At 36.4% G+C, this 12,323-nt stretch overlaps 1 protein-coding gene across 32 annotated transcripts in view; it reads left to right on the forward strand.

Annotated features, from left to right (window-relative positions):
* Positions 1-12,323, forward strand: part of ADD1 (adducin 1) — a 63,893-nt gene that overhangs the window by 39,424 nt on the left and 12,146 nt on the right. For 9 of the 32 annotated variants that reach the window (XM_074587445.1, XM_074587427.1, XM_074587444.1 and 6 more), the window contains 7 exons: positions 1,108-1,257; positions 2,261-2,404; positions 2,530-2,628; positions 3,014-3,190; positions 4,980-5,231; positions 8,359-8,460; positions 10,269-10,358. In XM_074587445.1, coding sequence (XP_074443546.1) covers positions 1,108-1,257; positions 2,261-2,404; positions 2,530-2,628; positions 3,014-3,190; positions 4,980-5,231; positions 8,359-8,460; positions 10,269-10,358 — 1,014 coding nt within the window. Of the gene's footprint in view, positions 1-1,107; positions 1,258-2,260; positions 2,405-2,529; positions 2,629-3,013; positions 3,191-4,979; positions 5,325-8,358; positions 8,461-10,268; positions 10,359-10,458; positions 10,477-11,232; positions 11,326-12,323 lie in introns of all 32 variants that reach the window. The other 23 variants (XM_074587434.1, XM_074587419.1, XM_074587440.1 and 20 more) reach the window with 5 other exon arrangements.

Raw genomic sequence — 12,323 nt, forward strand, 5'->3', positions numbered from 1 at the left:
TGAGGTAAGTATATGCAGAGTAGTAACACTTCAAACTTGTGTCGCTCTTGACACCTGAAAGTCCCTCAGCTGTCTGTAAAGTTGGCTCTTTCTTACATAACTCCACCTTAACCACCTGTAAAATTTTAGTTGAAAAAATTATAGGAAAAGGAACGGAGAAAACTGACACTTTTCCTTTCTTGTTACTACAAGATTTTTAGAAGAGGGTAAGGGCCACACTGTGGGAATATTTCATGTGTGTTGGGTTGTTGGTTTGGTGGGTTTTTTTTAAGGTGTCCTGATTTTATCTTTATATCTGGAATGTAAATACCTTGAGAATGAAGGTTGCGTGAAGGTAGGGAAGTGTACACATACACACAGTAGAGAGTATGTTCACACAGAAAAAATATAGCAGCAGGATTTAATAAGAAGATAGGCTACAGTGATAAGGCACATAGTTTAGCCAGATGAGCATGCTGACTAGCAGTCTGCTTACACGACTGGCCCTTTATTGCCCCTTTCTCTCCCTTTCTCCTATGTTTGTTCTTCCCTTTTCCACTTTGAAACTCCATTTTCTCTTATCTTGTTCTCTCCCAAATAAACAACCCATGCATAATTGCTTTTTCCCTTTTATTCCAGTTTTTCTACATCCATATCCAAATTTGGTATTTATAATATTATTACCTGGGCAATCTCAGCCTTACATGGTATCAGTGGTATGATTACCCAGGTGCTGGCCTTTCAAGAACCTACTCCCCAAAAGGTCCCAGTTACTCCTCTTCAGGTATCTGTAAAGTTTGCAAGTTTCTTGTATAATTCCACCATAACTCTGTGAAATGCAGCCATTTGTCACAGCGCTGTCTGTAACTCCTGTCAGCTTCTTGCACCGTTACCTGTTACATGCAGCGATTTCTTGTCTCATATCTGGTAGCTCCTGATGTCCTCTTCAGTTAGCTTAATCTCAAGCTGGGGCCCTGGTCACCTACCTACAGCCTTATTGTGCGCACTTTGACACTTTTTAAAATACTGAAAAAAATATTGTTTTAGAGCTTCAGTGGTAGATGCTGAATGAAATCAGTTTTTTGGCAGTTTTGATTTATTTATTAAACTAATTCTTTTTGTTTACAGGTTAAAATCAATATTCAGGGAGATGTAGTTGATCGTGGAAGCACTAATTTGGGAGTAAACCAAGCTGGTTTTACTTTGCACTCTGCAATTTATGCAGCTCGACCTGATGTTAAATGCATTGTTCATATTCATACGCCAGCAGGGGCAGCGGTAAGCACACATTTTAGAACTGTCCTGTTCCCCCCCCACACCCAGATGGAAAATAGGTGGGTCCCCCTTAATCATAGATTTGCCTCCTTTTTGAAGGGAACAGAGCCTTTAAGTCTGCCTTCAAATATGCGGTCCTGTGTGAATCAATCAGATCCTCCTTATTTGGTTGTTATGTGAGTGGTCAGACAGTAAATTGAGCTCTATAATTGGAAAATACATATTTCATATTAGTATGTCCTTTACCACAAAGACTATATCTTTTGACAGTGAGTCATAACAGTTTAGCATATTTTGTTGGTTTTGTAAAGCACAATTTATCAAGGCTTTCTTAAATATTTGAAACTTTTCCAATACCTCTCATTTGAGAAATTGGTTACAAGTCAATTTTACCTCTTTGGGATTTTCTGAGAGTCATCTTGTGACAATATTTCAAAGTTCACATTCTGATTTTTTGCTTTTTAATTATTTTTTTTAAGTGATTAACAGCACTGATACAAGCATTTTAAGGATAAGTGATCAGATTCCTAAAATTGTGAATTACAGAGTGGTCTTTAAAAATATTTCTTAACTTTACCCACAGTGCCGCGGAATTACCTGTGTCAAACTTTGTCACTAAATTTCTTCTTTTTGGAGAAAATAAAAAACATAAACTAAAAAATCACTGAGTGAAAGGAATGAAGGATGCAGTTTGATTTTGGGGGTTGGATTTTTTTTTTTTTTTTTTTTTAACCTTGAGTCTTTTCAGCTTGGTGTTGATATCATGTAAAAGCAGCCACACTGAGTCAGACACAGGATCAATGTGACTTTTGTATCCAATCCAAAAGTTGTGAGAAATAGAGGCTTTAGGGATGGGATTCAAGACTACTCTATGTATGTGCCTGTACAGACACATACAAATAATATATAAAAATATGTTTTTATAATAATTCTTATTATTATATTTTCTTTTTTTCCATTTTTTTCTGTTGCAAGAAACTAACTTAGTTTTTTTAATGTTTCTCAGGTTTCTGCAATGAAGTGTGGTCTCTTGCCAATTTCACCTGAAGCACTTTCTCTTGGGGAAGTAGCTTATCATGACTATCATGGTATTTTAGTGGATGATGAAGAAAAGGTGGTTATTCAGAAAAATTTGGGGCCTAAAAGCAAGGTCAGTATTTACATTTGGAATTAAAGAAAAATATGTGTGGGGGGGTGGGGGAGGTATGCTCTTTAATCAAGAGCAAGAAAATACTTTGTTTACCACTGTTAACTTTCTTTGCAATGTCTCTCCAGGTCCTTATTCTCAGAAACCACGGCTTAGTCTCCGTTGGAGAGACTGTGGAGGAGGCTTTCTACTATATTCATAATCTAGTGCTTGCCTGTGAGATTCAAGTAAGAATTTTATTATGTTATGTAATAATACAGTCTGCTATATTACCCTTCAAACAGATTAATAGTTGCGCACTATACTGGTTAAACTTTTGATCTAAACTGACATGGTGATCTGTGAGATCATTATATTATGTGAGAGCATCCAAAACGTCAGTTTAGCCAGCAATATTCAAATACTGTATTGGAACGATCGATTTGATACATACTGCCTATTAAAATGGAGATATTTTCAAAGCCTTGAGACAAGCTTTATATAAGTATGTTAATTTATTTAGCTTTAAAATGAAATAGATTTCTTCTGGTTTGCTGATTTTTTTTTTATTTTTGGGTTTGGTTTTTTTTCCCTCCCCTCAAGAAACTAAAAGATGACTTTTTTATTTTTAAGGTACGTACCCTGGCCAGTGCAGGCGGACCTGACAATTTAGTGCTTTTAGATCCTGGAAAGTATAAAGCCAAGTCTCGTTCCCCTGAGTCTCCAGCAGGTGAGGGTACTGTATCCCATCCAAAATGGCAGATTGGCGAACAGGAATTTGAAGCTCTTATGCGAATGCTTGATAATCTGGTAAGACAGGTGTTTTTGTTTCATATGATATGATAATGTATAAAATAATTCAGCAGCTGCAATAAGGGACGTTAGTAAAGAATGGGCTGCATGTAGTTGGGATAGTTTATACAGCCTGCAGGGTGTTCTTTCCCAAAGATTAAGGACCCTCAGAGGAGGAGACAACATGAAAAATGTCACAAAATGCTTAAGGTAGCAGGTACACAAAATGCTTTGTGCAGGTGGCAGATTTAATTCTGTACTCGTAATCTGGTAGTTATTGGTAAGATGAGGGGGGATCCTTCTGTGATTTGGCACTTCCAAATGAGAGTACTGTGGTGCTTGCTACTGCTTAGTCTGTGTCTTCCCCGCTGTTCCAATCCCCTCCCCTCCCAAAATGCGTAAAACAGTGTTAATGTTTTGTCAGGTGCAGGGTCCAGCGTGATTTGACTTTATGACTTGACTAGAACCTAGAAGAATTCAAAAGACAGACTTCAAATAAATAAATAAAAGTCCTCAGATAAGATGGTTTCAGTAAAATCCTATCTGTAATGAAAGACCAGCTATGAACGTTTGCTGTCCAGCTTTAGTGGGAAAGATGATACCTTTCCTGTCACAAGGCTTTAAGTGGTGACTATAGACAGTGGTAATGAACTTATCCAAAAATACGGTCACTGTAATAATCAGACATAGTCTTCTGATTTTTGATTTAATTAATCTTTTTGCTTGTAGACCTATCTGTGGTCTTCATGGTCATGTGATGCATGTGCCCCTGACAGGATCCACACTGATGATAATATCTTAAAACACTATCCATCACGTATGCTATGTAGTAAATAACTAAGGCTTTTTTCCCCTTAGATCAGTGTCCTATCTGTAGTAATGAAAAAAATTCAGGCTACTTCATTAGTAATTTGAGTATCTAATGTTTTCATATCAGACAAAGTGATCAGCTATAACCTTAAGTCTATAGAAAAATTCTCATAGATTTTAGTGAGCAATAATGAAACTTTGGGTAGCGGAATCCCTGTATCACTGACTGGTACCTTTGGCAGATTCAGTTGGATTTCAGTTTCTCTAGGGAATATCAGTTTTATGTTTCTTACTGCAAACAGGAAGCAGGATCACAAAGGAAATAGCATTGTACACGCTAGGAACATAGGAATAGAAAGGAGCTTCCATCATCCAATACAGGCCCTTACTATTACACATAGCTACATATTATATAGGTAACTACATTAGGCAGTGGATAATTACTCAAGATGCGCTTTGATCATTAAAAGATGGAGGAGCAGACAAGATAATGCCTCAGTAGTGCTTAATGCATGGAGAACTCTGCAAAGAAAGCTAAGTCCGCATACTCAGGACTGAAGTTTCTTTACATCTAGCTTTATCTATAAAGAATTTGAGTGCTTTGGGAGGTTAGCTATTCACAGTTTCTCTTTAAGCCACATTGAAAATAGTTTGCTAGTGGAAATTTCTTAGAGAAAACTGTTAAATGTCCTTTTTTGTATGTTAAATTCTGAGGAAAATATGGAAGAAAGCAGGGGAAAACATGACTAGCGTATTACAGGAGGTAAAAAGGGAAACTATAATTCAGAGGAAGTTAGGAGAGAAAAACAACCTAGGTAGAGAAGATCAGGGAGAGGAGAGAATATGGACATAAAAGTAGCATTCTTGAAGCTTTCCCTTGTATACAATATGTTGAATTCTAGATTTTAGAATGCAGAAGAGATATTTTTCTCTGCCCTATGTTTTGTATCAAAACCTGGAGACGTAGGAGACTAATTTTGCTGCTTTGCTTCTTCAGGGCTACAGAACCGGCTATCCGTATCGATGCCCTGCTCTGAGAGAGAAATCTAAAAAGTACAGCGATGTTGAGATTCCAGCTAGTGTCACAGGTTACTCCTTTACTAGTGATGGCGAATCAGGCACTTGCTCCCCCCTCAGACACAGTTTTCAGAAACAGCAGCGAGAGAAGACAAGGTGGCTGAACTCTGGCCGAGGGGATGATGCTTCTGAAGAAGGGCAGAATGGCAGCAGTCCCAAGTCGAAGACTAAGGTGTGGACGAACATTACACACGATCACGTGAAACCCTTGCTGCAGTCTCTCTCGTCCGGTGTCTGCGTGCCAAGCTGTATTACCAACTGCTTGGTCTGTGCCTACCTTACTGTTCATAGTTAGATGATGTAGAGCAACTTGGGGTGGCTGGCACTTAGAGGCTTTGGGAAGAAAAAGATTACTCTCCTAATTCTCTTCTTCTTTCTTATATAAAAAAACTAAATGTGTTTTACTAACCACTTAATTTGGCTTTGATTAGATGTGAGCTGTAAAAATCATCTCGCTTCTTAATGCTTAAAACTGCTTAAGACTTTGGAGCCTCTGGTTTCCTTTTGTCTTTTCAAGCTAATGACCAAACAGATTGAATCATAGTTTTGGCTGAATAGGCTCTGCATTTAAATGGTTTAATTAAGGACAACTGTGTTAGGGAACTACTAATTCTGTCTGCATGAAAGCTTTTCAGTTAAAACAAAAATGAAACTAACTATTCAATGTAATTTTGTATGAGTATATATAAAAATAATCAAATTTTTCTACCCTCTGTTACATATACCAACTTAATTTGCAAGCCCTTTGCAACCCTCGCTATGTACAAGAGGATAGAATTGATTTCAAAGTATTTAAGTCTTGGATTTTTTTTCCTTAAGCAGTTTTTCTTATCTAGTTTCTCAGCTCCTTTTCCTGTCCTGTTTACTATACCTTTGTCTACCCCAAAGCCTCTGAGTGTTCAGAACCAGCTGCCTTCTGCATGTAGTGTTGCATGTAAGTAGATGGCCATAAATGGAAAGTCTTTCCTAAAATATCAGCTGGGTGCGGCATGACTAAAGTGCAGCTCAGGCCATCAGCAGGCACTAATCGATAGATTCTGCAACCGGTGCTTTTTTTTTTGTTTATCAATGCTGCTTACAGTTAAATTTTGCACTGAAAGATATGTTAATTGAAAGGCAAAGGTATCAAATGCTTTCAAATGGAGATCAGTAGATGCTGGTGTATAATGTGGTTTTGATATTTTCTTGGGTATATTCAGAGCACCTAAAATGTAGATAGGGATTTGCACGCATACAAGCTTTTGTAACGATTGACTTCAAGCTCAACTATAGTAGTTCACTAGTACTTCAGTAGAGGTACCACGTATAGTAGTGGTATGGTTACAGGTGAGTCTTAAAAAAAAATAAAACTAGTGCTCTTGAAAAGGAAAAAAATACACATTATTTTTTTCCAGAACACTTCTTCATTCTTATTTACCCCTACAAAACTATGCTTCACCTCTGAACGCATTCAGAGTTCTCTATAGTTTGAATGCTTTTATGGAATGATTACTCAGGCAATGTGCATACTAAAATATATAGTGTTAATGTGTAGAAAGCCCTGAAAAAACAGGATCTCCATCTCTGGTATTTTTGTGGTGGTCTTTTTTGTTTAAGAAATTAATATATATGTATATTGTTTGTACTATCAAGATTTTACTAAACTCAAGTATAGTTTTGCCTTGATTGGAAGAAAGCTTAAAGCTATTCATATGTTTGGAGCAGTTTGTGCTTTTCAACGTTAGCTCTCAAAGTGGGTAGTATTTTATATTTGAAATTATCAGTGAAAGATGGAAGCAAAATTCCTGCTCAGAAACTAGTCTTGTTTAATGATATACTGGAGGAATAGAAAATCTCATACAGTATAACAGGTTTGTGTAATTAAATCTTTTTTAATGCTTGTTATTAACCTAAAGAATAAGTAGCTTGTTATGATGAGGTTGTTTTTATATATGTTTTGACTAAAAACTATCTTTAATAAAAAGCTGGAGTAGTTTTTATCTGAGAAGATAATCATCAGTGAGTATTTCACAGCTCCATGTTCATTCCATTTTTTACTTTACAGTTGCAAAACATTTTAAAATTTTGTTGCTTTTTGAAGTTTGACAATTTCTGGCTATCTTATTGTTTCTTGAAGTTACTCAGGAAAAAACGCATAGCATTTGCTCTATAAACAGGTTTGCTTTACTGTTCGGTGCATTTTCTATGCAATAGCAATTGGAAATTAGGACACCGCATATAATAAACATATCAAGATAAAGAGTTAGTTGTGCATTAAATTAAACAGAGCTCCATACTAAATGCACTGATCAAATAAAGCAACCTTCTATGAAGAACCCATGAAGCGCTTAAAGTTTGTGTTTGGGATATTTTTGTAACCTTTTAAGCTATGAGTTATAAAATATTCGACATCACCAAACTGTTCCTCTAGGTTGCTGTGCTGATACAGCTGTTTATTTGTGCAGAAACTAATTCTGGAAACAGAACATTTTGCTGAAGTAGCTTGTTTTAATGCAAAACTTTGGTGATGCCCACTCTTGCTTCACAGTACAGAATCATTCACTAAACCTGGTTAGTGACATCACATTGCTTTTCATACTTCTGTCATCTTATGCTTTAAGTTTGCTTTGATGTTTGTTGGGTATCGGAGGATTGAATCAATGATCTCTCTGTCTCTCTCGTGCTATTTTGTAAAAACATCCAGTGCAGAAAATGAAAATGGCAGGAACAGGGTTTTACAGCTCGTGTCTTAGATCTTGCTGTACTTCTGTTTGGGTAAGGAATAGTGTCCTTTTTAAACAAATATGAACCCACTGTGAAATTTCTGATACAAATGTCCTTAAAAATAAGTAATTATATTGGAGTTTTTCTACTCATGTATTAATATGTCTCTTCATAAAGTGAGAAGTAGAGAGTTTATAGAAACAAGCAACACTGCAGTTGTCAGTGTGGTCAAGTGCCCAGAAAAACAGCTTAAAAAAACCTTTCAGTCTCCATAATCTCCGAATTGCACATAGCTGTAGTAATTGCATCATTTAGGGTGGAAGTTATTTGCAAGTTAACTGGCTTTCTAGTTTTTGTTGTTGTTACTAGCTTGACTTAATGGAATGGTTCTGATACTTATAAATGTATCTGAAGGTACAGTTTATATTACTGGAGAAAGCAACTTAAATACTCTTAGGAATGAATAGAAGAATACAATCATTGGTTCAGTTCTCTGCTATGTATAATGCATGATCAACTGTTCTGTAAATTTGCTGCTCTGAGTGTCCATAGCCATTACAGCAATTCTGACTGTTCAACTGTTCTTGGTATTACAGTGGACTAAAGAGGATGGACATAGAACTGCCACCTCTGCCGTCCCTAACCTGTTTGTTCCATTGAACACCAATCCAAAGGAGGTCCAAGAAATGAGGAACAAGGTTTGTAATAGCAGTAAAATAACTTTTTTTTTTTTTTTTTTGGTCATCACTACAATTAAGTTGTGTACTTGTAATGAACAAACTTACTTTGCTATAGTGAAATTTTGGGAGTTCAGTTAACACAGCTCTGGTATTGCCCTGCCCCTTTATAACTAGGTACTGAAACAATTCTAAACTCATCTAGGAAAGAGATGGTATTACTTTCCACTGTATGAAGACTTCCATTGTCTTTTATTTTGTTACTGTCAGACCAGTTGCTGGATACTTCTGAAACAGCCACCACTGAGTTTATGGTAGTAATTCTGTTCCCTGAGTTCATAGTTTTACATTAGTGACCTGTTTTCCTGTTTTAGTTTCACCAGTTGAAATTGTAGCCTAGACAAAGAAGTCTACGGATCTCTCTCCATATTATAATTTATTATATTATAATATCCTGTGACTGATGCAGATTTTTTTTTTGGCTTTTGAAACTGCGTGTTAATCTTTTTGAGATGACCAAGCAGTTAATTTTCCAGAATTTCAGATCTTCTTGTCAACAATCTGCCAACAGGAAAGCATTGAATGCATTGGGGTTTTTTCACTTTATTTCTTTTAAAGTATAAAACATGCACTGGTGTCTTGTTAATACTTAACTTGTTCTGGATTGTTTTGCTACTTCTGACCGGTGGCCATATGGAATATGGGAGTTAGCATTATGTCACAGGAAAGCAGGAATACTGGTTTTTGCTAAAATAATTCATATAAGGTTGACAGAGCTTTTGCTTTTCCTGACTCGGCACTGTAAAATAAATAATCTCTTGAAATGAGAAATCTGGTGAAATTGCCAAGCAGTTTCTTGGTGTTTGAAACACAAATACCGCTGTAGCAAAAGCTTGAATGAAGCGACTAAGAGGAAAGAAGTAAAACTTCAAACTTTATACTTTCCTTATGACAAGAAGGGTAGTAAACTAGAAACAAGTACAGATGATGCACAGTCTTCATACTTTCTGAAATACGAAGTATTAATAATTCCTTGAGTTTCTATATTTGTATGCATGTGTATTTATATAAGTTGAATGTTCTTTTTAAGTGTAAAGTGGAGGTCTTTCTGGATGTATGCTTTTTTTCTTCATTTATCTTAGAACAAGAACCAGAATATTTTAGAAATAAATTTTGAGTCGGTTGTTATGAATTCTTTACCACTGTAGGATATCTAATTTAAATCAATAATACCTAGATTTAAATATGCACTTTTTGTTTCCATCTTGCGGATGGAAAGAACTGGGAGGTATTTAGGATGCAACAGAAGGGATGTGTTTGAGTACTCCAGTGTCAGCATAGAAAAATATTTATATGTCCTTTTGAGAATATGGTCCCGAGTACATGCAAAAATTGAATGTTGTGCAGTATTTTACAGTAAGTTCTGTTGGAAGATGGTACTGTGGTGCAGTAGGCTAGTGTCAGAAACCTGTAAATGATTGGTCAAGTACAACAGACTTACGTAAATATGACTTCTGTGCTTCTCACTTTTCTTGTTGTCTGTTGCCTGATCTGTAGCGTTTTACCATGAGCCAGTACTAAAAAGCAGAGGACCGTACCTGCTGTGGTACTTAGAGACTAAATTCTGAGAAATGTGAGGAAACAGCTAGGAACCTGAGCACATATATTCAAGTGGAGTTTATAGGCACGGCTTTATTTGATGGGTAGGGCCATAGCAGTCGACACTAGTTGCAGCCTTTTGGCAGGTTCACCCACCCCTTTTTCAAATATGAAAATGTGGTTAACTTTTCTCTTGTTCATGTGACTGTATTCTACTGCTTCCTTTACAGATCCGAGAGCAAAATCTACAAGATATTAAAACCGCAGGCCCTCAATCACAGGTTCTTTCAGGGGTAGTTGTGGACAGGAGTCTTGTACAGGTGAGAGTATAAAATGCCTCAAACTATAGCTTAAAGTTAATCTACAATATCCTCTGCTTTCACCTAATATATCACTATAAAATTATTCTTTAATTGGCAGAGAGTAACTGTTTATAAGGTAAGTCTTAGAGGTAACACCATTGTCTTTGCGAGAGTGCTCAGGATCAGAAATTTAAGAGGCTTCAGCCATGTAGCCCAAGCATGTCTGTGGAGGATGCTTCGTGGTTGTGTGTTTTTTTTTTTTTTTTTTTTTCTGAATGTAATGCATGAAATTCAGAAGGCTTATTTATATGGGTTAGATTCTTGTTCAAAACTAGTTGGGCTTTGTGACAACTTTTTGTTTGTTTGTTTTCCAAGTTTATGTACCTTGAAGTATTAATACTGGGCACAGCAGGCTCACTGTGGGGCAGTAGTGTTGTGTGTTAAAATATGTTTTATCATGCTTCATAGTATTTTATTTAAAGAGCACTTTGGAAATAAAAAGCTATTTTACATCAATAAAACTTAAAAGCAATATATCTGGATATACAAATGACTTTGAATCTATGAATCATAGCTCAAAGTAAAGTAAGAATTAGAGCTATACGGTATACTGTATAGTCGAATGGCTTTAAAGCTCTATATATCTGAGTGCTTTAACTGCCACAGATAAGTATTTTCTGATATACTTTTAAAAGTTTGGCAAGTCTTATCATGACCATAGCATTATTCATGTTCGGTGTCATAATGTGTTGCATGTCAATTCATTGTCATTTGCAATTTTATCTACCAGTTACTGTTTCTTTGCATGTTTTTAGCAAGCATCATAATGCTTTTGGTTGATGTTTTAAAGCCTGGGCTCGGTTTGCTCTGTTTACTGAATTTACTGTTGCAGGATGCTCCCCTCTCAGACTGTACGGAATCTATTGAAGGGCTCGATCTCACAGAGCAGGCCTTTAGTCCCGCTAAATCTCTGTCTGTTAGAAAGGTACTGCCCTGTCATACTGCTCTAAATACTGTTGTTCACCCTTCATTTTACCTCTTCCTTACCCTGCCCTTTCCCTCTGTTAGTTAATGATTTGGCTAGAAAAGAAAAATAGATGGATCTCCAAATTATGTATACGTAACTATACAAGCAGTTACTTTACCCTGCTAAAGTATCTTTGAAGGATTTTGATCTTTTTCTTTGTCTGTAGAAGCTGGTGAGGAAACACTTTTGGTGTTAAGGTGCTGATTAGGTTCTGCATATAGTGGGTTTCTTTGCGCATGCTATTAGTGTTGAATTACTCTAATTTGAGATCCATTTTGAGTTAGCTTAAACTCAGCCTGAGTACATCAGTGTAATTCCGAAGATATCCACATGCTCAGAGTGTGCCATGCTGACAACAGTTGACTTTTGATCCTAGACGTCTTGTTTCCTTAAAACTTCCTGTGGTTATCTACAGGAGTTGCTGAGTAATGCCCCCCCACACTTCCAAAATCAATTGGCTTTCAAACATATAATCATGCTTGTGCTTATGTATGTAAAATACAGAATAAATTAAAGGGATGTGTGTAGAGTTGGGGTGGGCAGTCCTCTGAGGCCGAGTAAACAGGAACAGTTTGCACATTGGAAACAATCTCTCCTTAGCTGTATTTCTCTCCCAGGTTTTGGAGTTTCTTAGAGGTGAGCTAACAGGGAAGCGCAATGTGTAAATGAGCATCGGTGTCTCTTCTGCTCCAGTATTTTATCTTAAAGATTCTTAAATCTTGAGTTAGGTTGTGCCTAACATATTATCAGAATAGCTTTCCCATCAAAAACCAGAATACTTTGAATTACATCATAGTTGCCAATTTCATGACTTTACAACACTTTGTAGTGTAATGAGCCAGTTTAGATTACAGATAGTTGTATCATACTGAGAATTTGATGATTTTTTCAGATTACAGTTTGTTTTATCCATATTCTGAAAGGAAAAATAATAAAATCCTATTTCCAGAATTAAG

This window comes from Larus michahellis, chromosome 5 (assembly GCF_964199755.1).
Source record: "Larus michahellis chromosome 5, bLarMic1.1, whole genome shotgun sequence".
Classification (NCBI taxonomy): Eukaryota; Metazoa; Chordata; class Aves; order Charadriiformes; family Laridae; genus Larus; species Larus michahellis.